Raw genomic sequence first — 24,593 nt, 5'->3', positions numbered from 1 at the left:
GAGGTAGGCGGGAGCACCACTGAGCTACACCCCCGGCCCCTGTCCCCATGATTTCGGTATTTGCGTAATCTGATGGAAGGGGTGATCTCTGAGTTGCTTCCCCAAATCACTGAGTGAAATCAAACCCTATTTCCTTGTCTGTGTTAGGTTCCAAGTATGAAGACCTCAGAGAAAAATACAATAAAGAAGTTGAGGAACGAAGAAGATTGGAAGCGGAAGTGAAAGTCCTGCAGGCTAAAGTGAGTTAGCTGTGGGCCCTGAAACAGAACACACAGTTAGAGCCAGGGAAGCACTCTGCTGTTGGAGAGACTAAGGCACAGAAAAATCTCCTTACATAGAGCTGAGACGCGTTTTGAAAACTGCGAAAAACATTCCTGACTCTCTCTGGGGTGATTACGTTTTAGTTTTTTTGTTTTTGGCTTTTTGGGACAGGGTCTCAGGACAATTCAGGCCGGCCTTGAACTTGCAGGGATCCTCCTGCCTCTGCCTCCCCAGTGCTAGGATCACAGGTGCTTGTCACCATGCCTGGCACTTTTTAGTTTTAAAAATGGGTGGGAGTGAGGAAAAGAAGAGTGGGGAGGTTAGTTTATCTCCACATACTGACTGTGCGCGAATTCCAGGGGAACCAGAGCTGTGCAGTTCTCTTGCTGGTAAGACCCTAGGATGAGGAAGGAGTGAGCCTGAGGGTGATTCCAGATGCTCACAGGAGGACTTTGTCACCTGGAGGCAGCTTTGGCTGTCCAGTCTTCTGATGGAATGAGATTACCGCCAGGGAAGAGGCTCTTGAGCCTCATTTTTTGTGAAATGTTGGTTTCAGAGGAGAATGTTACCAACACAGTCTCTTCAGTTCTTTTAAATAAGCTGCTGGTTCACTTGGGAGGCCGAGGCAGGAGGATCTCCGTGAGTTTGAGGCCAGCCTGGGCTACATAGCAAGACCCGGTCTCAAAAAAAAGAAAGAAAAAAAACCGCTGGCCATAGTTTTACACTCCATTTTGATAGCAGAGAGAGGTGAGTGAAGAAATGTAATGTTAATAAAATTTTTAAAATGCAGGGTTTTTTTTTTTTTTGTACTGGGGATCCAAACTCAGGACCTTGTGCTTGCAAGGCAGGTGGTGGCACCACTGAGCTAAATCCCCAGCCCTCTTTTTTGTTTTTTAATGGAGAATGTGAGTCTCCTTCGACATCCACCCTCATCCCACAACAAGAATAGTGCTTATGATAAAGAGCGTGGTGCAGCTACTATGGCCAAGCCTTGCTGTTGGTCAGAAGGAATGGAGGAGGAACAGTTTGGAAGCAGCGGAGAGAAGTCATTGTGGAAGAGAAGTCAGCGAAATGGCATTTTTCGGTGATGTGTGTGGTAGAAAGTGAGTCTTGAACGAGTATTTTAGCTAAAATTTAATTTTGATTCTCTGTGCAAAGCTCCAGGGGCTGGGGGCGACCAAGAACAGGCAAAGGGGAGCCAGTTTGGGATTGAATCCCGTGGCTGGGTACCGGGATGTCGTGGTTCCCTGGACTTGAGGAACGTTCTTTCTTGGTACATGGTCATGGCTTTATGTTTTATTTGAAGATAAATAGCATTGGATGTTGAGACTCCAGAGGGCTCTGAAGGGTTTCTGTTTTTCCAGAGAGCCAGCCAGGCGGTTCCCCCGACTACCATGAATCACCGAGACATTGCCCGGCACCAGGCCTCCTCGTCTGTATTCTCCTGGCAACAGGAGAGGACCCCAAATCAACTTCCATCTCATCCTCAAAAAACCCCAAGTAGGAGGGATTTCTCCGCATCTCACATTTTTGGAGAGGAAGAGGTGACTCCGAGCAGATCAGTTTTGCAAACAGGGAAAAGAGACACTAATAGCAGTTGCCATGATAATTCCTGCAGTTCTCCTCTTTTGGATCAATTGAAAGGCCAGAATCAAGGTAACTGCTGGAGCTAAATTAAGTTTAAATTAAATGTTCCCAAGATAATTTCAGAGCCACTGATGGGGGGTGTTCATCTTGGAGCTCACGTACGTGTTTTGTTAGACACGGCAGCAGTACCCAGTGTCCCGCTGCCACGGGTCCAGGTGGGAGCAAACATCACACCTCGGCTGACAGCCAGGCACACCAGGTGGCTTTGGAATCTGCTCTAGACTGTGGCGGTTTCCAGCACTGTGATATATTGTAAATCATCATTGGAGTTCACTAGTGAGAGCTGTCACCCTGCTTAGGCCATTGGAACCAATGTCGTGTGTATGTAGGAAAAAAAGTGGAAGAAAATCATTGTTAATTTTGGCATGATGGGAGGTTCATACTCTTTTGATCTTTACTCACGATAAAACTACCAGTAAATTCAGAGGGTGAACTTTTCACTGCCTACCCCTCATCTGGATTGATAGGGGCACAGATAAATAGGAAGTGTGATTGAATTGTATGCTGAATGATTAAATTAAAAATAAACCATCACACTAAAAGACACATTGCCATTAATCCCCTAAACTTCAAACACATTAATCCCATTGTTCCTGCCACTTTCTGAAGCAGTTCTGGAAGTTCTCTTTCCTGAGTGTCTTTATGAGGTGTGATTAAAAATACAGTGAATGCTGCTGCCAAGAGCCAGTCAGCAGAAAGGCAGCTCATGAAATAGTGTCCTCATCTGCCTTGTTCACCTGATCTGGCACTGTGCGACCTCTGGCTCTTTCCCAAAGTCAAAGTGACCATGAGAGGTCAGTGTTTTGCATCGATTCAGGACATTTGGGCAGCAACTAAAGGCATGAAAGAGAACTTCAAAAACTGCTTCAGAAAGTTCCAAAGATAATGGAATAAATGTGTTCAGAGCAAGAGGAAGTATTTTGGGGGGGATTAATGACAATGTGTCTTTTGCTGTAATAAAATTTTAAAAAGCAAACATTCACAATATTTCTCCATCACACATTGGGTTAGTTTGCCAGAGTATAAAACAAGTGATAACTGTATCAGATATACTTTTTGCAGCCTCTGTAAGATAACTGTTTGAGATTTTAGAAAAGCGTTTCCTCCCCAGGTTTTTCTGTGAAAACCTAAGAGAATCCTATTTCTCTGCTTTCAATAAGAGTATTTGGCTACAAATGACTAGATCACTGAAATGTAGTTAGTTTCTTTGTTATAGTAAATTATTTAGATTTGTCTCACTGAAGATTTCAGAGTAGAGTAAAATAAAAGGTAAATTCTGAACACTTTATAAAAATTATATGATCTGGGGCCAGGGATTTAGCTCAGTGGTGCTGCCGCCTGCCTCACAAGCACAAGGTCCCGAGTTGGATCCCTGGGACCAAAAAAAAAAAGAAAATTATATGATCTGGAGTGTGGTTTTCATTTGTGATTTAAGAGCTGAGAAGCGAGGTTAATGAGCTGCAACTACGTCTGCAAGGACAAGAGAAAGAAATGGAAAGCCAAGCGCATAGATTTCAAGAGCTGCAACTCCAGCTGGAGAAAACAAAAGTGGAATTAATTGAAAAAGACAAAATTTTGAAAAAAAACAGGGATGAACTAGCGAGAACGACCGCGCAGTATGAGCAGGCAGCAACTCAGGTACTTGACTTTTCATGAATTGCTAAGAAATCGCCTTCTTTTCATACAGTTCTTTGCAAAGAGTGTTTTATACTTTCAGTTTATAAAATAAACGTGAGCGAGGATCTTGGGCAGTGTTGATGCCACTGAGTAAGAAGCGTCAGGCAGGGCTGGCTTCACTGCTCCCAGGGAGTGGTCCCTCTCATGCGGCCAAGGGTGGGGCAATGAAGGTGATCCGTGTGCAGTGCCGCACATAGTCCAGGTTCTCAGTGCGAGGGAGCTTTAAGAGGCGGTTAGGATATGTGATTGACTTTAATCCATCCACTCGTGGGATCCAGTAAATATATTCCTTCAGATAGGCCAAGTTTGAGTGGAATTTCTGCCTGGCCAGGACTTCTGTGTATGAGTGACATTTTACCTTGTCACATTTCACCTTACTGGTTTTGGTGAGACAGGATCAATCAATCTTTGTTCAGCTAACATAGTTGCTGATTTTTTAAAAAATTCAGATTGTGAATTAAGAATTGTGACAACACAGCTATGGCTTTCTATTAGCTGTCCCTCCAGGTTCTGAAGATTCATTCGTTCAGTCCTTCCTGGATTTTGTCTAACACATCTACTTAACTGGAAATTCATTTGACCTTTCTCCTTCTTGTCCCCAGTAGGAGTTTGCCAAATGTTTTGCTGAAATCAGTTCGTGCTGTGTTGATGCCATTCCCTGGCCAGTGCCATTAGTGTTATGCATCAGACAGTGGAGACAGAGGAGTAGTGTTTGTGAATGGATCCAGGATGTTGATAGAGCAGGGCTTTCCCGGGTCTCTGCCAGTTTGGAGGACGCTTGAATTCATGTAGAAAGCGTATTGGACAGGCTTCAGGCCTGGAGTTCAGCACATTGCACAGGTGAAAAACTCAGACCCAGAAACTTAAGCAAGGGTCCACGGTCACAAATTACATATGGACTTGAGCTCTGGATACTTGACTTTAGAATATTGTGGCGCTTTTGTGACACCTAGTGGTCTGTTACTTTTATGTGGGCCATGCATCGTGGCTATCAGAATGTCATTAAAATTTTTAAAAAGTAAAATATTACTACTTTTAGAAAGGATCTTTTAAAAACTATGTTTAGTGGAAAAGGACTATTGCTTCTGAGATGGGTGAGTGGAGTGTGCTGCAGTTTGAGGGAGTGCCAGTAGAGGGCGCCAATGGCATACTCATCTAGTTGGCTGCAGTTGCTTTAAAAAATATTTTTCTCTGAGATTTGTCAACCATCATGATTTTGGACCATTATTTGGGCCATGACTTTTGTCTGTGTTGTTTGCTGCTGTATTGTCAGTATCTAGAACAATGCGCGACACAGAATAATTGCTTAGTAGATATCTGTTGAATTCATATTTTATTGTTGTTATAATCTCGATAGTACTTTTCCTTGGAGATTTAAAAACTCCAGGACAACAAGGACAATAACAAAGGTCTTTTTTTTTTGGTACCGGGGATCGAACTCAGGTCCTTGCACTAGCGCAGCAGGCAGCAAAACCACTAAGCTAAATTCCCGGCCTAACAAAGGTATATTAATAGGTGCCCAAGGGAGTGGGTTGATTTGAACTCACTGTCTCAAAATCTTACTGTTTAAACTTTGTAGTTTAAAAGTTCTTATATGTGCAAAATCATTCTGTTATTATTGACCAGCTTTATGGATTTGGGCCCAAGGGAATGGATGCTACATAGGAATGGGTTTTGCTACTTGAAGAATTAAGGCCATTTTGTTCCAATCTAATTCTTGAAGAGCTTCCTACATTTTCAAGTACTTCACATTTGCAAAAATACTTAATGGATAACTGGCCGTGTAAGAAGGCAATGGATTACTGTTTGTGCTGCGTCTGGTGGCTTGGTGAAAGATTGGGTGTGTATCATGGAGAGTTGGAACCTCCAGAAATATAAAGTACAGTGAAAAGGAAGCACTTCATCACTGAAAATTTCCTACAGAATTCATTTTGCTTGAAAGAATTGTAGGAGAGAAACAGGCACCCTCTGATTATATTGCAGCTCCTACATTTGTTTTCTGGTATCAGGAGTCAAACTCAGGACCTTGTGTTTGCCAGGCAGGTGAGGCATCACTGAGCTACATCCTGGCCCTGCAGCTCCTACACTGCTAGGCTGACACCACTGCCTTTGAACCTCCCTTTCTGTGTGACAGCAACAGAGCTGCCTCAGTTTCCATGGCAGATTGTGAAGTATTTAATTAGATGAGCTAATGCTTTATTCCTTGTGAATATTTCCCCAAAGATAAGTTTTATTTGTTCTGAAATAAATGTGGTGGTTTCATGTTTGGCAGTTTCAAATGCAATGTTTTATGCAACAGAAAGATCAAAACACCAGTAACCTTACGACATCTTGGGACTAAGATTTTTCTGAAACACAGACGGTGCCTCTTTCTGGAATAATTTTGGCTTGGTGTGGAATGTTTTTATCTGCTGTTAGTGTACTGCGCTGGAACAAAAGCTGAAAAAGTTGACGGAGGACTTGAACTGCCAACGACAAAACGCGGAAAGTGCCAGATGTGCCCTGGAGCAGAGGGTCAAGAAGAAAGAAAAGGCGCTCCAGGAGGTACCGGAAGTGGGGTGCGAGGGGCGGGTCCCCCAGGCTCTGGAGAACTGTGGTGTTGGGGAGTCTGCTGATGTGGGCGGGGAGCTTTGGGGGGCGGGAGGGGCCTCTTCTCCCACACCTGGATGTGGCACTGGTCCAGCTTAGGGTTTTAGCCAGAAGGGAGATTGGTGCTCAGGGTTTGTTTGTCTTTCCCAAGCTCTCTGATGTGCTAGCGATTCCGTCCCGGGAAGGACAGGCTTCCCTTTTCTTCTCACACCCTTGGAGCGAGGGGGCTGCGATCAGCCCTCAGGTGCCCGCAAAGCCTGTGGCTGCAGTCGAGCAGGAGAGGCAGCTGTCCCTGCCGGACAGGAGCGGGCGGGATGCTGCCCCCAGGGCCTCTGCCTGAGAGTGCGTCCTGTCCGGTGAGGGTCCAGTCCCTGCACAGCGGGACCAGGACCTCTGGTGTCCCCGTGTGGTGATCCATGTTCGCTGAGGGCCTTGACTTCCCATCCTCTCGAGTGGGAGCTGGGACCTCTCCTGTGGACCAGTTCTGGGTGCCTGTGGTTTCCATGGCAGCTGGCCGGGACCCAGGACTGTGGAGGGGCCGAACGTGGGGTTGGGGATGAGGAAGCTGGGCCGGGCTCCCCCTGGACAGCCGCAGACTGCAGAGCCCCGTGTTTGACTAGTGAGCCCAGCTCTATGACTGCATCGGCCACTGGGAGACGCCAGCGAGGGGACACAGCGCTGCCTGCTGGGTGCTGTGCCTGTTCCGCTTGCCGCCCGGGTGACCCGTCTGCCCTCTGTTCTAGGAGCTCTCCCGACAGCAGCGCGCCTTCCAGACACTGGACCAGGAGTGCATGCAGATGAAAGCCAGGCTCACCCAGGAGCTGCAGCAGGCCAAAAACGCGCTCTGCGGCCTGGAGGCCGAGCTGCACAAAGTAGGTGCTGACGGTGGCTCCCTCCTCGGGGTCCCTTCTGGTCCTCATGCATGCTTCTCTCCCACAGTGGCGAGGAGAGTGTTTTTAAAAACCGATACATAGAAGCATAAAAATTGCACCCATAAGGAGTTTCATGTCATGTTCCATACTTGCATATGTTGTATAATGTTTAAATCAAGTTAAACCGGGTGGGGTGAGGTGGCCCTGTAAACCCAACACTTGGGAGGCTGAGGCAGGAGGATCGTTGCACTTTCCAGGCCAGCCTGGGCTGCATGGCAAGACCCTGCAGCTTTTTTGTGCAGTGCATTGTTGTTACTGATAGCCACCCAGCATGCAGTAGCTCAGCGGAATTTCTGCTGCTTTCTGACTGGGGCTTAGCTGTCATCCAGCCACCCTTCCTCATCCCGCTCCCCTGAGAGCCGAGATCCCTACTTGCAGCTTCTCCTTGCAGCCCCGAGATCCCTACTTGCAGCTTCTGTGAGATCCACTTTGTGAGATCTCACCTCTCAGTCATGATTCGGTGGAGGAAGAAGTGTCTTCTCCCTTCTTGTCCTCACTGTCGTGGAGAGGAAATGGAGCCTCCGGAGAAGGAGGAGTCACGACGTCCGATCCCAAAGTGCCCCAGAGGAATCCAACAGCTGGTGGTTGGGAGTCTGGCCCGGGGAGAGCTGTCCCAAGTCATTTACGCCCCAAATAGTTAATGCACATGAAGTCCTACCTACTTAAGACTCACTGCAAAGCAGTCTCACCGCCCAGATTTGTGGCTTTCCGTTGTCACCTCTGTGACGCTGATGTACTTTCTGCATTCCCCGGAGGTCCCTCCTGAGCTGCAGACTCGGGCGTCCTATCTCACCCTTCCTGTGGTGATCAGGGAGCTCCAGCTGCCTTCATAGCTGCTCCTCCCCGTGTCCCTAGGGCTGTAAATAGCACTTCTCTTCTTCATGTGGGCGGAAACCCCCATGTCAACCTCGGTCTCCTCTTTCTCCCATACATCTGCGAAGGTCACTGACACTGCTGACTCTGCCTTTACCTGATCATCACGTGTTTGTATGTGTATAAGCACACACCCGTGTGTATATACGTATAGACGTATTTGCGTGTCAAGGATGTAAAGTCTACTTAAAAATAACCTTTTTTGTGTTAAAATATAAAATTTATGTAGGGCGAGTGTACAACTCAGTATATTATAGGTGTAAGGCGTGCATGTTCTCTGGAGATATTACTGGTATCAGGAGCCACAGTCCCTCCCAGTCCTGCACAAGTCCTTCACTCCCTCCTTACGTCCCCAGCTCCCTGCCAGGACCTGGCCTGACTTCCGTGTCTGTCTTTATACTTGCTGTTGACCGAGAGGCCTTTTGACTACGTTCAGTGCTGCCCTTTGCCTATGCCATGTCGTCTTGCCCTGGGTACAGTGGCAGCCTCCTGGCTTTCCGTGCTGTGAGTCAGATCTTGTCACTCCTGAGCAGTCACTGCTGGTCTGTCTTAGGTTTCATCCTCGGTCCTCTCCTGCTCTCCCTGCTGTCTCGTGTGTGGCCTCCTTGCCTTTGCTTGGCTACACCAAGCTCATGCCAAGCTTGGGCCTTGTCTGCTGGATCCTTTCACTGGCTGCTCCTGCCTGGTGGATCCCAGCATGTGGTCCTTTGCTACCTTGAGCTTTCTGTTCAAGAGTCCCCTTGATGGTCCGTCTCTGCATGTGTCCCTAACCTCAAGTCCTTCCTGTTTTTCTTAGCTCCCTCAGTTTCTCTCCATGGTGCACACAGCTGACACCCCCCAGTGCAGGCATTCGTTTTGACACCATCTCCTGTCCCTCAAATCTTTCTTTGCAGGAGCTCAGGGACTTGTGTCTGTTTAGTTCGTGGTCAGTCCGTACCATGTAAGGACCTAATATTAATATCTGCAGCTTTTAATTGACAGCATTTGTGGGGCAGTGGTTCATTCTTTGCTTGACTCGTCCCCAGTCTTTTTGTGGCTTCTTTCCCGAGCTTCACCTCTTTCATCTGTGTGCTGCCCACCAGTGACATCCCAGGTTCCCATCATGGGCTTTAATTTAGAGGGTTATGGTGACGTAGATGTGGTCTGAGCCAGAATGGCCTCCATTCTTACATTGCTTGAGCTTGTTATGGTTTACAAATAAATGATTATTTACAAAGGAAAGAACATAAAAATAAAATTTGCTCTCACCTCTCCCATTGTAGGTCACATCAGTAAAACAACAGTTAGAGAAAAATTTGGAAGAATTGAAGCAAAAGTTCAGCAGAATGGAACAGGCTTCCAAGGACAGGCAGGTGGAGGAGGAGGCCCTGAGGAGGAGCAGCCAGGTGAGCAGGGGGTGGGGGGCGGGGTTTCTCAGCTGTGCCAGGCTGGGAGGATTTCTGTATGGGTCTTAGCAGTTTAGCATGACCGTATAAAACTTCCTTCTTTTTTATCTATTTAAAGCTTTTATTTATTTATTTATTTTTAAATTAATTTTATTGGTATATTTTAGGTAACACTTTCTTTTTTATTTGCCAGAACGATTACAGAGTGTTCTGTCATAGCACCTGTGACATAGAATATATGCTTATTTTTTCATTTTGCATTCTGATGGAATTACTTGCATGCATGTGGCAGTTATAGAAAAATATGACTTGTATTAACCACACACTCAAGTTTTTAAAGATTGTATTAGACCATCTGAGAGGTGGGAGGATGAAAGAAAGAAAGAAAGAGAGATTTTCTGAGTGGAAAGAAATGAAATGATTAATATGAAATAGTATTTAAATTGCTTTTCTAGCCAGGCGTGGTGGTGCACGCCTGTAATCCCAGCACTCAGAAGGCTGAATGCACAGGAGGATCGCTGTGAGTTTGAGGCCAGTCTGGACTACATAGGGAGACCCTGTCTCAAAACAAAACAAAACAAAGCTGCCTTTCTAAGGGTTGGCTTTTGAGCTGTGCAATATTAAAAACATGTAGGAGGTCATGGATTTAAATAAACAAAAGTAATGCTAGATGATGGATTTCTAGATTTAAAGTTCTTTTAAAAATCAAGCCATTGTGAGTTGCACTGCTCTGGCTGTCCCGATCTCCATCTTTGGCGTCTGTCAGCGCAGGCGCCGATGTCTCTGGAGAGTCGCGCTTCCTTGCGTCACAGCCTGTGGGTGACGTTTACTGAGGGCTACGGGTGTGACGTGGAGCTCGTGGTTCCTACTGACAGGAAGTGATCGCGCATTCTTCACTCGGGCTTCTCTGCATCTATGTAGTGGCCTGGAGTGGATTTTCAGAGGATTAATTAGGAGTCAGTGAGGAGCAGTTAATCGACTGGAGCAATCTGAAGAGAGCCATGAACCACCTCGGTCACGACAGGAAGGGGAATCACAGGAGAGCTGTGGAGTTCCTTCCTTCTCCCTCGGATGTCACAGGAGAGAATGTTTCCTCGCCTGTTCTCAGTGTTCAGCGATCACTTTTTAGACAGCGAAGATGAAAGTCGAAGTGCTCAGCTGTGCGAGGAGGGTCTCAGTACTTTCAATCCCTGGCGCTTTGCAGAAAGGGGCACAGCAGTGAAACCCAGGCCTCCGGTCACAGCCAAGGGCACCGTGAAGCTGCAGAGAGGGCACGGAGGAGGCTGGGGCTCTGCCCTCCCAGGACCCAAAGGGAAGAAGCTTCACACACCTGGATGGTTTTGGCCGACCGTTTTCAAATGGAAGTGTTTGTTGCTGCAAAACAAATGTTTGCCTTTTGCCCAGTGGGGATGCTTCTGCTAACACTGCCAGGGGCAGACTGGCATGGAGCCCTTCCCTCTGTGGGCTTCCCTTTCAGCCCACAGCTCTCCCATGATGCTGCTGGCCGCCTGGTGGAAACATTTTGTAAAAGCAGTCATCTGGGGGGCGGGCGCATGCAGGGCCAAGCTGGCACGGGGGACTGGACGCTGCTCTTGGTGTCTGTGGGGACGTGCTTGTCCCCCACGGGCGTGGCCTGTCTACTGCAGAGCTGCTTCCTGTGGCCCCAGTCAGTCCTGAGCCTCATGCCTACCCAGTTTCACTTGTAGCCCACAACTTATGTGTCACGTGAGGGCAGCACAGGTGGATAAGCACTTGCACGGGGTCTGCCCATGAAGTTAGCACTTGCCATCTTAACTAGTGTTTAATGTGCATCCTCATTTGAGGATGATAACAAGAATTAGAAGGGTTCAGCTGGCTCCCGAGCTTACAGGGGTGCTGGGACCAGATAAGTGACTTATGGTAAGCGTGCTCATTAGAACTCGGGGACACAAGTAACGGAGTTAGAAGGAATGAGACTTGAATACAGATTGCTTTCCTGCCACCTGGCTGCTCTGTGACCCTGAGACAATGACTTACCCTTTCTGAGTCTGCCTACAGGGACAAATAAATAATACCTCCACTTATTAAGGCCGAATTCATGATCAAGTTCAATATTGTATATCAAGTGTGAGGCCCGGTGCTCAGTCTTGTTATTGCAGTCCACCTGGTCATTGCTTTGGTCTTCACACCTGTTGTGACCTTCCGATGTTAGTATTGTTTTCTGTCACCTCCAGGCACAGGAGGTCATGGGTAGAGGACAGTGCATTGGGGATTTTCCATATTGAAAAATTTGCCTTTTCCGTTATACTGCCACTCTGGGTGTCTCCCCACGTGTAATTATAAGTTAAGTACAAGCAAGTTTAACAGGCTTGTAGGTTTTGGAGGCCGAAATAATGCGACAGTTTTCCTGAAATTTTCCTTGTCCATGTTTAGTAGACTAATCCGCTGCTCACAGTGAGACATCATTAGCACTGGGAAATGTGATCTCGTGGCCCAATCACGGGTAAAGTTGGTATTTAGTATGGAAGTGAGCGGAGGGTGCAGAGGGTGTTCAGCAGCATCCAGCACTGGCCTGTGTCATCTTGGGGATTGGCAGTAAAGTGCCCCCATTTGACAAGCAAGATGAGGGAACACTCACTCGGGGACCTTCCCAAGCATAGGGATCAGGATTGGATGAGGTCCTCCAAGGAGCAGGTCTGGCAGGCAGCAGTGATACGGTGGAAGGGAGAAGCATGTCTTGTGCATCCACCGCTCTGCCACACATGTGGCCTTCACTTCTCCAGGGGATGCATTGAGCTGTTCTCGAGGGTGGAACCATGAAGCAGTGAGCACTAGCTGAAATTTGTTTTGTCTGGCCCTGGGAAGTGATGCTTCCCTTGCTGCCCCTAAACCGAGGTCAATCTGGGTGGAATTTCGTGCTAAGCTCTCATACTGGCTGGCAGTTGGAGGAATTTGTTGTGTTTTTTTCCAGAGTTGTGCCCAATTTTGCAAATCATGGGAGGATGGAAGAGATGTCCAGGAGGAAACATCCTTGCATGTTTAACTCGTTATTGGTAATGAGATACCCAATCAGGTCTTAAGTGGCTATAGACTCGTGGAAAACTAATTGCTGATGGATGGCAGCATGCACACCCATTTTCAGATGTTCATTTTCTAAATTCTGGCCACTAAAAATTCTTGGGTTGGTTGTAAGCGTAGCATTATGAGCCTGCTGGGTCCCAGGATTGGCTGAATGTTTCTTTGTTGGAAACAAATATTTATGGAGCTAATGCCAGAACAGAAAAAGAGACCCGACAGGCTAATCTTCCCATCCGGCTCACTCTTCATTTCAGCGTCTCCCCTTATGGACTGAGATGGACAGAGATAGCAGACATGTAAACATCAATCCCCCTGCCTTCCCGGTACCCTCTGTCTTCTACCTCTTCTCTTTCCTATTGGGAGACACCTAGTTTTTCGCGCAGCATCTCCCCATCCTCCTTTTCCATCCCCGCAGCGGTAGATGTCGTTTGAATAGATTAATTGTTTCAGTTGAGATCTTTTTTTCTGGCTTTTGGAGACTGGGTCTCGTTATGCATTTCAGGCTGCCCTTGAGTTCTCTGTGTAGCCCCTGCTGGTTTTGAGGTCCCTGCCATCCTCCTGCTTCAGCCCCCCAAGTGCTGGGATGGCAGGTGTAAGCCACCACGTCCGGTGTAGAGTGAGAAGATTTTCTAAATGGTAGGGTGAAAAACCTAAGCCACCCCAGGCACTTAGATAGTCTTTTGCCTTGGCCTTGTTCAGTATTGATCAGGATCTTGCAACTGTTGAATTTGGGGAAGAAACACCAATAATGTCACTCTTGCCCTTGGCTCGGTGCTTTGAGGTGCTCTGTCTTGCATACCTGGGATCTCATTGGATGGGTGATTATTCTGTGCCCAAGGAACAAACCAGTGAGGATGTCTTCCTTAGTCTAATGGTGCTGACCTAAGTCCATAGCGGTTTTGCCGTCATCATCGTTCTTTGCACAGTTTGATGTAAATTGGCGTGGGCATTGGCCTCTCACCATGAGCTGATTGATATCTTCATCAGTTTCGAAGTGGAAGGAAGGCAGGACGGGGACACAGCGGACAGGAGTAGCATACCGACGACAGGTTCTGTCTCATTTTCATGCTGAAATGAATGTGTGTGCCTGAGCAGAGCCACTGCCAGCAGGTTCCTGAGGACTCTGTCCTAGCCAGCTTCTCCCACTTCTTGCCTTTGGCTTTGCTGCCTCGGTCCCCATCTGCTGGTAGTAACCAGGCAGATGAGTGTGGGCAGTCTTCCAACACAGCAGTGCCGGGCCATCTGTTTCCTAATGGTGCAGCAGGGTTTTGGAGGACAGGTCTTAATTGTTTCTTTAAGATTCAAAAATACTGTCCTACTTCTCAGAGGGCTGTTTTCTGTGTTTTTGAAATGCAGTTAAAAAAAAAAAAAGCCTCATGGTATTTTTCCCCCTAAAGGACGAGAGACTCTTGGTCATGTTGGTTTGTAGAGATCTATGCTAATGCCCTGGATGCTGAGGGTGGTGTATCATATGCTTTGAAATACTTATCAGCTATAAAAATCATCGAAAGCAGAGTAGAATATTTGGCATGTTTGTTAGATGAGTCGTGTTTTTATTTGGCATGTAAATGTTGCTGGATTTTAAGGTTAGAAGTCCCCTGAGATAATAGAATGGGATCGCATAAATGCATCTTTGCTATTTCATTTCACATTGATGCCCGGATACTTATTTAATCGGGTACCCAAGGAACCCATTTTCACTGTGAAAGCTCAGACTCTCCCATCAGAATTAATTAGTGCTCTGTGCTCCAGCCTTTAATTTCTCATAGTACACTCAGTGTCTCTAGTGCTGAGAGCTTGGTGTGTATTCATTCAGTGATTGATTACACGTCTTCTGTCTCTCTGGAGGGTACTTGCCCTGAAGCCAGAGATTCTTTCCTACTTATATTTATGTTCTGAACACTGTAGATTTTCTTAATGAAAACATTTATTGAAGGTAATTTTACTCATAAATACATTCCTGTCACAGTGAACCTTAAGATGGTTTTGCAAATAAAAGTGAAATTTACCATATGAATATTTTGATTTATTAACACATCTGCTCTTTACAAAGACCTATTTGATGGGTCAGGTACACTAAGAACTTGGAGTGCTTTTCTTGCTTTGTTTCTGGTGTTCTGAGACTGGGTCTCCCTGTGTAGTTGAGGGTGCTCTTGAACTCACTCTGTAGCCCAGGCTGGCTTTGAATGTAGAGCGATCCTCTTGTCTCAGCAACTTGAGTGTTGGGATTACAGGCATGCGCCAGCATGTCCAGCAGAACTTGGGGCTTTTATCTTGAGGACTTTGTAAATAGGCTCGTCCTTTTGAGCTAACTCTGTGAGAGGCACATGCACAGCTAAAAAGTTCAAAGAAATACATATCTTGAAAAGAACATTGTTTGATTTGGGTTTTATGTTTCTGTTTTGATTTTTATTCATGGCTTTTGAGTCAAGTAAGAATGTCTGCTGTTGTTAAGTAAAAGAAGGGGAAATGTGATTCTTAGTGAGATACCCAGACACTTCCGTCAGGGACAGAGGTCGAATGTGTCAGCATCTTGTTGGTTATAACCTGCACACGTGTGTTTTAGGAAACGAAGAAGGAAAATGGCTTCCTTAGGACTCAGTCTGAACAAAGGGCCAGAGAAGTCAGCCATCTGGAGGAGGAGCTCCGGAAAGTCCAGGCGTGTTTGAGTCAGAGTCAGAACTTTTTGGAAGAAATGAGAGGTGAGTGAACTCGGAGTTGTCAGATTCTCAGCTGTGACCTGGTGAGGGAGGGAGTGGCCTTGGCCTAGTGGCGGAACCTCTTGAGCTTTTCCATATATTTCCCCAAAAGATGCCTCCAGACATGGGGAGAAAGTTTTCTGTCTCCTACTTTTTAGTTCTAGTGTGATAGTTGAACTTTTAAAATTCAGAACATAATGAGTTCCAAAATACCCGGTTTTTAAAATCACTTTGAAACCAGAAAAGTAAATGTCTCCCACACAATTTCAGTGTTGGCCACCAATGTCATTGATGGAGGTCCTCCCGAGCAAGGTAGATAGAAGCGCTCAGGGACTATCCCAAAGCTGTCAACTCTCAGGGTTCGGTTTAAGATTAGAGGGCTAGAAATATGTGTGGCTTTTCATTTAGTATCGAACCTGAGATTGTAATACATGCCACCTTTATCATCTCCCATTGAGAGCCTCAATTCTCCGTCTCCCCCAATATGCTAGATATGATTATAACCAGTGAATGTAAATCTGAAGCCTTATTGTCACCGAAACCTTACGAAGCCTTGTCAGAGAAACACTGTGGTTATTCCCAGCTGGAAAGGGCTGTGGGTAGAGGCGAATCACTGGGTAGAAAGTACGGTGGTCATGGAAGTTTCCAGATGATTCTAATTCCCTCACCACCTTTACTTGGAGGAACTGAAATGTGGGTGAAATTATCCCTCAAGAATAATCCCATATAGGCCGTGAGAGATATATAGCATCATGGACTTTTGGCTGAAATGGTAGAGTAGCTGTTTATTTTTCACAGACATCAGAATTGCCTCAGAGTGAACTGGGAGATTTTCTGTTTTCTCTCTTTCAATAAATATTTCAAAAGATGGAAAAAATACAGATATATTAATTTGTATGGATTTTTAAAAAGTGTTTATAGTTTTTTAATGGTGTTGTTGCAGTGCTGGGGATCGAACCCAGGACCTTCTGAGTGCTAGGTGAGTGCTCTACCAGCTGTCTCCCAGCCCTAGAGTTCAGGAGTCTGATAGAATACATATATTCTTTTTGGTACTGGGTACTGAACTCAGGACCTTGCATTTGTGAGGCGAGCGGCGGCACCACTGAGCTAAATTTGCGGCCCAGAATACATATTTATTAAAGACATTGACAGGTGGTTTTGTTTTTTTTTTCAATCTTTTTTTAATAGCTAAGAATACCTCTCAGGAAACCATGTTAAGAGATCTTCAAGAAAAAATAAATCAGCAAGAAAACTCCTTGACTTTAGAGAAGCTGAAACTCGCCCTGGCTGATCTAGAAAAGCAGCGAGATTGTTCCCAAGACCTTTTGAGGAAGAGGGAACATCACATCGAGCAATTGAACGAGAAGTTAAGCAAGATAGAGAAAGAGTCTAAAACTTTACTGAGTGCCTTGGAGTTAACAAAGAAAGAATATGAAGAACTGAATGAAGAGAAAACTCAGTTTTCTCATTGGAAAAGTGAAAATGAAAAACTTTTATATCAGATGGAAGCAGAAAAGGAGAGCTTGCAGAGTAAAATCAACCACTTGGAAACATGCCTCAAGACACAACAAATAAAAAGCCACGAATATAATGAGAGAATAAGAACACTGGAGCTGGAAAGAGACAACCTCAGTGTGGAGATGAGAAACCTGTGCAGTATGGTCGATAGCAAGACGAGGGAGGCAGAGATGCAGAAACAGGCTTATGAGGAGCTGCAGCAGAAAGCTGAGCTCTCAGATCAGAAGCATAAGAAGGAAATAGAAAATCTGTGCCTGCAGACTTCTCAGCTTACTGGGCAAGTTGAAGACCTAGAACAGAAGCTTCAGTTACTATCGAGGGAGCTAATGGACAAGGCCCAGCTTTACCAAGACTTGCAGGCTGAATATGAGAACCTCAGGGATCTGCTCAAATCCAAAGACTCTTCACTGTCACAGGGGGACCATCAGAGAAGTTGTCTGGCTTTTGAACAGCAGTCAGCAATGAGTACTTCCTTTGTAAATGCAATGGGAGAACAGGGAAGCAGTTCTTCAGGAAGGAGCCAGTGTCTTTTAGATGCAGACCAAAGTCCAAAAAGTTCAGCCATACTACACAATAGAGTCGTTTCGCTTGGATTTTCCTTAGAATCTCAAAAGCAGATGAACTCCAATCTGCAGAAGCAGTGTGAAGAGTTGGTTCATATCAAAGGGGAAATAGAAGAAAATCTCATTAAAGCAGAACAGATGCATGAAAGCTTTGTGGCCGAGACAAGTCAGCGGATTTGCAAGTTACAGGAAGACACTTCTGTTCATCAGAATGTTGTTGCTGAAAGTTTAGTTGCCCTTGAACACAAGGAAAAAGAGTTACAACTTTGGAAAGCAAGATTAGAAGCTGAGCAAGTAGAGATTGAAGAATTAAAAAAGAGCAACCAGCTCCTGGAAGACTCTCGAAAGGAGCTACAGCTTTTATCTGAAACCCTGGGCTCAGAAAAAAAGGAAATGAGTTCCGTTATTTCTCTAAGTAAAAAAGAAATTGAAGAGCTAACCCAAGAGAACGGGACTCTCAAAGAGATAAATGAAATCTTAAACCAAGAGAAAATGAACTTAGTGCAAAAAAATGAGAAATTTTCAAACTGTATAGAGGAACAAGAGAAAAGCATTTCAGAGTTGTCTGATCAGTACAAGCAAGAAAAACTCATTTTACTACAGAGGTGTGAGGAGACCAGAAGTGCATTTGAGGATCTCAGTGAAAAATACAAAGCAGCACAAGAAAAGAATTTGAGGTTAGAATGCTTGCTAAACGAATGCAACAGTGTTTGTGAAAGCAGGAAAAATGAACTGGAGCAGCTAAAGGAAACATTTGCAAAAGAACACCAAGAATTCTTAACAAAATTGACCTTTGCTGAAGAACAAAACCAGAAGCTAATACTAGAGTTTGAGGTGGTACAGCAAGCTTTGAAGTCTGAGATTAGGGACCTTCACTCCAGTTCCAAGAGTGAGGCTGATGGCTTAAGGCAAGAAACCATGACTTTAAAGGAAGAACAAAATAAGATGCAAAAGGAAGTTAATGACTTATTACAAGAGAATGAGCAACTGACGAAGTTAACCAAGACCATACATGAAGGTCAGCATCTCAAATTGGAGCCACTTAGGGACCCTGTGACCGAAAGAGAGAATGAGATAAATACATGTAATTTCCAACTTCAGATGGATCTTGGGGTCAGAGACATCGCTCCTAACAATTATAATGCACAGATGGTACAATTAGAAGCTTTGATAAGAAATACGGAATTAAAACTTCAGGAAAGCGAGAAGGATAAAGAGTGCCTGCAGCAGGAGTTGCAGACACTTAGAGGAGAATTAGGAGCTGGAAACGTCCAAGACTGCTCGTCACAGGAAATGAGTGGCCTTATGAACTGTGAAGTGGATGCGGAAGGAAAGTACAGTGCAGTGCTTTGTGAGCTGTCCCCAAGGCAGGGTGACAGTGCACACTCGCAGTGTTCTCTCCAGGCAGCCTTGAGCAAGCTGCATGAGCTGGAGAAGATGTGTGAGATGCTGCAGGTGGAAAAGCTGCAGCTGGTGTCAGAGCTAAAGGACTCAAGGGCAGAGTGTATCACAGCAACCAGTAGAATGGCAGAAGAGGTAGAGAAGCTAGTGAATGAAATGAAAATGTTGAACGATGAAAACAGCCTTCCCCAAGCTGAGCCTGTGGGAGAGATGCTGGCCAGTGAATTTGATAGACAGCAAAATGAGCAGACACCTGTGTCCTTGAACCCTTTAGATGATAGCAATTCCTATGAGCAGCTGACCTTGTCAAATAAAGAGGTTCAAACGCACTTTGCCGAACTACAGGAGAAATTCTCATCTTTACAAAGCGAGCATAAGATTTTACATGATCAGCGCTGTCAGATGAGCTCCAAGATGTCAGAGCTACGGTCCTATGTTGACACACTGAAGGCTGAAAATTCAGCCTTGTCAGTGAATTTGAGAAACCTGCAAGGTGACTTGGCAAAAGGGATGAAGCCAGAGGAACGTATTCTGTCACTGTCCTCTTGTGTGACCAACAGCCCTAGTGAGACAAGTTTTGGAGAGTACTCTTTTCACAAAGATGTTTTAGAACAGACTGGTGACACGTCTTTTTTGAGTAATTTAGGGGAGAGTGTTTCAGCAAATGCCAGCCTGGAGGAGGAGACTCTGACCATGAAGGAAGCCCCAGCCACCTTGGAGAGGAGCGTAGAAGAACTCAAGACCCTCTGCCAGGGGTACCTGCAGTCCCTGAAGAATCTGCAAGAGAAAATGGAAAGTCAAGCGATGATGAAAGATAAAGAAATTCAAGAGCTGAGGCAGTTATTAAGTTCTGAAAGGACAGAGCTGGACCGCCTTAGGAAGCAGTACTTGTCCCAAAATGAGCAGTGGCAGCAGAAGCTGACAAGTGTGACGCTGGAGATGGAGTCCAAGCTGGCGGCAGAGAAGCAGCAGACGGAACACCTGTCCCTTGAGCTGGAGGTGGCCCGGCTGCAGCTTCAGGGACTGGAGCTAACTTCTCAGTCCTGGCTTGGTGCCGACATTGACGACGTAAGACCCCGCGTTTGCCTGCTTTTCTCTGTTTGGGTGACCAGTTGGCCTTCCGTAGATGTTTGTAGAATTGAAATCAACCCAAGATCTAAGAATGTTTTTAGGGTTCAAGGAAATAAAAAAAAATTAGAGTTTTTTTTTTCAAAACTAACCAGAACTCTTGAAACATGAGGGAACCTTATTTGAGGAATAAATTTTTATAGTGATTAGATTTAAACACTCGTGTATGAAAAATTACATAGGTCTGGAGAAAAGGATATTACAGAGTCACCAGTGTGTGTGCTTTCACTGTGGGTTAATAAGACTTAGACATTAAGAATTTCTGAGTGGTAGTATGACAGACTTTTAACCGTAGGTCTTTTTCAGACTTTTTTTTTTTTTGTCTGGTACCGGGGGTTGAACTTGGGACCTTGGCACTGGCGAGGTAGGTGTTGGAACCACGGAGCTAAATCCCCAGCCCTAGACTATTTTTTTAATGTTAAAGCATTATACTCACAAATGAAATAGAAGAACTTTACATGTTACTTAATTTTCCCTAACAATTTGCTCTATGGTACAAATTGGTGACTTGGTATCAGTCATTTAAAAAGGCATTTCTGGGCCGGGGATTTAGCTCAGTGGTTCTGCCACCTGCCTCTCAAGCGCAAGGTCCCGCGTTTGATCCCTGGTACCAAGAAAAAAAGGCATTTCTGTCTTTCTTGAGTGTATTCCTATTTCATCACAAAGACATTGTGACTTTGTCCTTCCTATTGGCCAGCTTCCCTAATAACGGTGCACAGTGTATGAGTGTCGCTGTCTGCCTTTGTGAGGTGGAGAAACAGGTCCGGGTGGAAGCACAGGAATAGTCACAGTAGCAGCCTTCCTTTCATAGATGAGAGGGAAATGAGAAGCCTACGTGCAGTTTATCCAAGAATAAGCAGAGTAGATGCTGGACAGGCAGGTGGAGGGGGAGGTTGAATCCCTTAGGCCAGGTATCTGGTCATGAACCTTCACCGCCTTCTGTTACTAAGAATATCATAAATACTGAGGATGAAAGCTGGGCATTTCATATGAAATTTGTTAGTCCTATATTTGATCATCACAAAAAGATACGTTTAAAGTGTGTAGACTATTCCTAGCAAGAAAGAAAAGGTAAGCCTTTGCTGTGTTAAAATTTAGTTGATCCAAGAATGAAAGGGTTTGTCTACCTGATAAATAACTTGCCCAGGGACTTGCACATAGGTGGGATCTACTGAATGTTTACCTGTTTTGAGTCACAATTAGGACAGAGAGAGAAGGATGGAAGGTTTGGGTGAGGATGTGCCATTTGGGGACATGTGCTCAGCAGAGGCTGGATGCCATTTTCTATAAAGTAATAATAAGGCCTTTTCTTCTTGAATACTAACATGCATTCTTGTTCTTTGTTATGATTACAGGCTATTCAGAACCACCAAAATGGCAGCTGTGACATAAAAGAATCAGAAGAATATACTTCAGAAATTACAGAAAAAACACCAAAGCAGGACAGTCATCAGATTTGTGAAGAGGTTGTCCAGGAGTGCCTCAGTGTAGAGTCTGAAGAAACCACTGGGAGCCCACTTGTTCCACGGGGAGCCAGGGAAGTGCCCTCGGAAACCAACTATGAGACAGCAGTGGGAGACCAAAGCCAGGGCTGTCCCGAACACACTTATGAACTGTCGACTGGTGGGTCTTGTGCTTTGTCACCCGTGGAGTTTGTGGAGAATCAAGTGTCTGTCCAGACTCTCCAGCTGCAGGTGAAAGAGGCATTGAATGAGAATTTGAGATTACTTCACGCCATAGAGGACCGTGACAGAAAAGTTGAAAATTTGCTGAATGAAATAAAAGAGTTAGACTCAAAACTTGATTTACAGGAACTACAACTAAAGACCAAGATTGAAACATGCTTACAATTGGAAAAAATAGTGGAGGAACTTCAGAAAGAAAAATGTAATTTAAGTGTAAAATCGGAATCCTTTTCTTGTGGTGACCAGGAGTTAGGCCTGAGAGTAGAAACTTCCCTTCGTTCTAATTTAGAAATGGGCACTGATGACTCCTCACAGGAAGTTCTTAAAGAGAACATTGCCAAGGAGGATGACAACTGGAAGGAGAGATTTCTCGATGTGGAGAATGAGCTGAACAGGATGAAGGCTGAGAACGCTAGAATTGAACATCGCGCCCTCACCATGGAAGCCGACTTAGAGGTGGCTCAAACTGAGAAGCTATGTTTGGAAAAAGATAATGGAAACAGTCAGAAAGTTATCATCCACCTTGAAGAAGAACTCTCTGTGGCCACAAGCGAGAGAAACCGGCTTCATGGAGAATTAGACGCCGTGACAAAAGAAAACAAAACCCTGGCCCAGATGTCTGAGGTGATGAAGGAGAAAGTCCAGGCGCTGGAGGCTGAGGTCAGGGACAGAGCAGCTGCCCTTCAGACGCTGTCCTTGCAGGTGAGCGAGCTGTCAGAAAACAAAAGGAACCTGCAGGAGCAGCTGCGGAGGTTGGAAGGGGACTCCCAGACACTGTCCTCTGCAGCTCAGGAACTGGAAAGCCAAGTCAGACGACTGGATAAGGAGAAGGAATCGCTGGCCAGGGAGTCTGAGAGCCTGCAGGCCAAACTGAGTGAGTTGGACCAGGAAAGGCTGACCGTGTCCAGGGCCCTGGAGGCCGCACTGATGGAGAGGGATGAGTTTGCAGAGCGACTCGGCTCCACCCAGGAGGAGGTCCACCAGCTGAGGAAAGGCATGGAGAAACTGCGTGTGCGCATTGAGGCCGATGAGAAGAAGCAGCTCCACGTCCTGGGAAAACTGAAAGGAAGTGAGCGAGACAACGATGTGCTCCGGGATAAGGTGGAGGGTCTCCAGCGGGAGCTGCAGATGTCTGAGGAGAACCAAGAGTTGGTGGTCCTGGACGCCGAGAATGCCAAAGCCGAGATGGAGACCCTAAGAGCACAGTTAGACGAGCTGGCTGAAAGCCTGCGAGGTTCCCAAGTAGATCTTGCTGTGCTCAGATCAGAAAAGGGGGATCTGACAAAGCAGCTGCAGGAGAAACAGGGCCAAGTGTCCGAATTAGATGGGCTTCTCTCTTCACTTAAGAGTCTTCTAGAAGAAAAGGAGCAAGCAAGGGCACAGATGCAAGAAGAATCCAAAACTGCGGTGGAGATGATCCAAGCACAATTGAGAGAGCTGACTGAGGAGGTTGCAGCCTTGTGTCAGGACCAAGAGCCCCCGAGGGCTGAGGAACAGAACCTGGACGCCCCGGGGAATGAAGTGCCTCGGCTGCGGGGCAGCATCGGGAGGCTCAGAGCCCGTGTGGAAGCTGATCGTGAGAAGCAGCTCCATGTCTTACAACAACTGAAGGAAAGCGAGTGCCATGCGGATTTGCTGAAAGGAAGTGTTGAGAGCCTTGAAAGGGAGCTGGAGCTGTCAGGGAGAAGCCAAGAGCATGCAGTTCGTGAGGCCAAGGATTCCAGAGCTGAGGTGGAGACCCTGAAAGCAGAAATCCAGCAGATAGCCCAAAACCTGAGAGACTTGGAAGTCGATCTTGTTAATACAAAGTCAGAAAAAGAAAATCTGACCAAAGGACTACAAGAAGAGCAAGCACGTGTGTCTGAATTAGAAATATTAAACTCTTCGTTGGAAAACCTATTGCAAGAAAAAGAGCACCAAAACGTTCAGATAAAAGAGGAATCTGAAGTTGCAGTGGAGATGCTTCAAGCACAATTAAAAGTGTTGGATGAGAAGATGATAACCTTGTGCAACGACCAAGCGGCCTGTAAGAGGAAAGAACAGAGTCTGAGCAGTCAGGTGGATTCTCTTGAACTGGAGAAGGCTCAGTTGCTACAGGACCTCGAGGGAGCCAAAAATAATTACATTATTTTGCAGTCTTCTGTGAATGGCCTCATGCAGGAAGTAGAAGATGGCAAGCAGGAACTAGAGAGGAAGGATGAGGAACTCAGTCAGCTGAAAGGTCAAGTTCAAGATCAGGAGCAGCTTGCCTCTCAGCTGTCCCAGGTAGAAGGAGAACGACAGCTCTGGCAGAAGCAGAAAGCGGAAATGGGGACTCTAGCCGTGGAATTGGAGCAGAAGGCCCGAGAGCTGCAATCCAAAAACCACACCTTGCAGGAGTCCTTGGAAGGGCTGCAGAATTCTTGCCGAGAGCTGGAGAGTGAGCTCACATTGACAAAAGTAGAAAACATGTCCTTGGTTGAAAAAGTGAGTGGCCTTTTATCTATTTACATTGAATCATGTAGTCATGAGTTGGGGGGCACTTTGTGAATTAAAATTTCTCCAAGATGGTGTCTTCCCAGTTGGACCGAACTCTGGAAAGGCATTATGTTTGTGGGGTCTTGAGTTTTGGGAATGCTGAATCATCCCCGGTAGTAGTGAGTGCTCAGACACCTTCAGAGGGGACATCTTCATGAGCTGGGTCAGGTTTTTAACGTGGCACTCCCACCTGGGGATGCTTGGTGCTGTGCATGGTTCTTGACTCTTATCCCTCTTTTGCATTGGGGTAGCCTCCCTGGACCCAGTTGAGAACCACTGTTAGAGACTGTAGCCATGCTTCTTAGGATTGGAAGGGATCCCCTGCCTTACTTTTTCACCTTTTAGAAAAATTGCTTTTAAAGATACTGGTACAGTGTAACCGACAGCACACATGGTTCCTGGGGTGTGAGTGGGGGTCTTGTGCCTTGAGCCCTCTCTAATGCCACGTCTTTCTTTGCTCTGCTCTTTTATTCGCTGATGATTACAGGGGAGATCTGCCATCAAGAGGCTCAATCGGTCCAATGTATTCACTGACTGATCTGGGAAAGTGATTCCTTTCCACTTAAATCTTTACTGAACAAATAATAAAACAGGGGTATCCAGTAAGGACAACTCATCCTGACTCTAATTTCTAAGAATTTCCGGTTTTTGTATACCTTGC

General features: G+C 45.9%; 1 protein-coding gene across 1 annotated transcript in view; it reads left to right on the top strand.

The window, feature by feature from the left end:
- Positions 1 to 24,593, top strand: part of Cenpf (centromere protein F) — a 45,022-nt gene that overhangs the window by 10,540 nt on the left and 9,889 nt on the right. Inside the window, exons 5-13 of the mRNA XM_004853566.3 lie at positions 148 to 239; positions 1,626 to 1,917; positions 3,344 to 3,546; positions 6,004 to 6,129; positions 6,918 to 7,046; positions 9,242 to 9,364; positions 14,988 to 15,123; positions 16,309 to 19,670; positions 21,086 to 23,881. Of these exons, the coding sequence (XP_004853623.2) occupies positions 148 to 239; positions 1,626 to 1,917; positions 3,344 to 3,546; positions 6,004 to 6,129; positions 6,918 to 7,046; positions 9,242 to 9,364; positions 14,988 to 15,123; positions 16,309 to 19,670; positions 21,086 to 23,881 (7,259 nt within the window). The remainder of the gene's footprint in view (positions 1 to 147; positions 240 to 1,625; positions 1,918 to 3,343; positions 3,547 to 6,003; positions 6,130 to 6,917; positions 7,047 to 9,241; positions 9,365 to 14,987; positions 15,124 to 16,308; positions 19,671 to 21,085; positions 23,882 to 24,593) is intronic.

The sequence above is a fragment of the Heterocephalus glaber genome, unplaced genomic scaffold (assembly GCF_053883595.1).
Source record: "Heterocephalus glaber isolate CG9 unplaced genomic scaffold, H.glaber_assembly_v1.0 deba00001600, whole genome shotgun sequence".
Lineage (NCBI taxonomy): Eukaryota > Metazoa > Chordata > Mammalia > Rodentia > Bathyergidae > Heterocephalus > Heterocephalus glaber.
The sequence above is the reverse complement of the archived record's forward strand: the minus strand, read 5'-3'. Positions and strand labels throughout refer to the sequence as shown.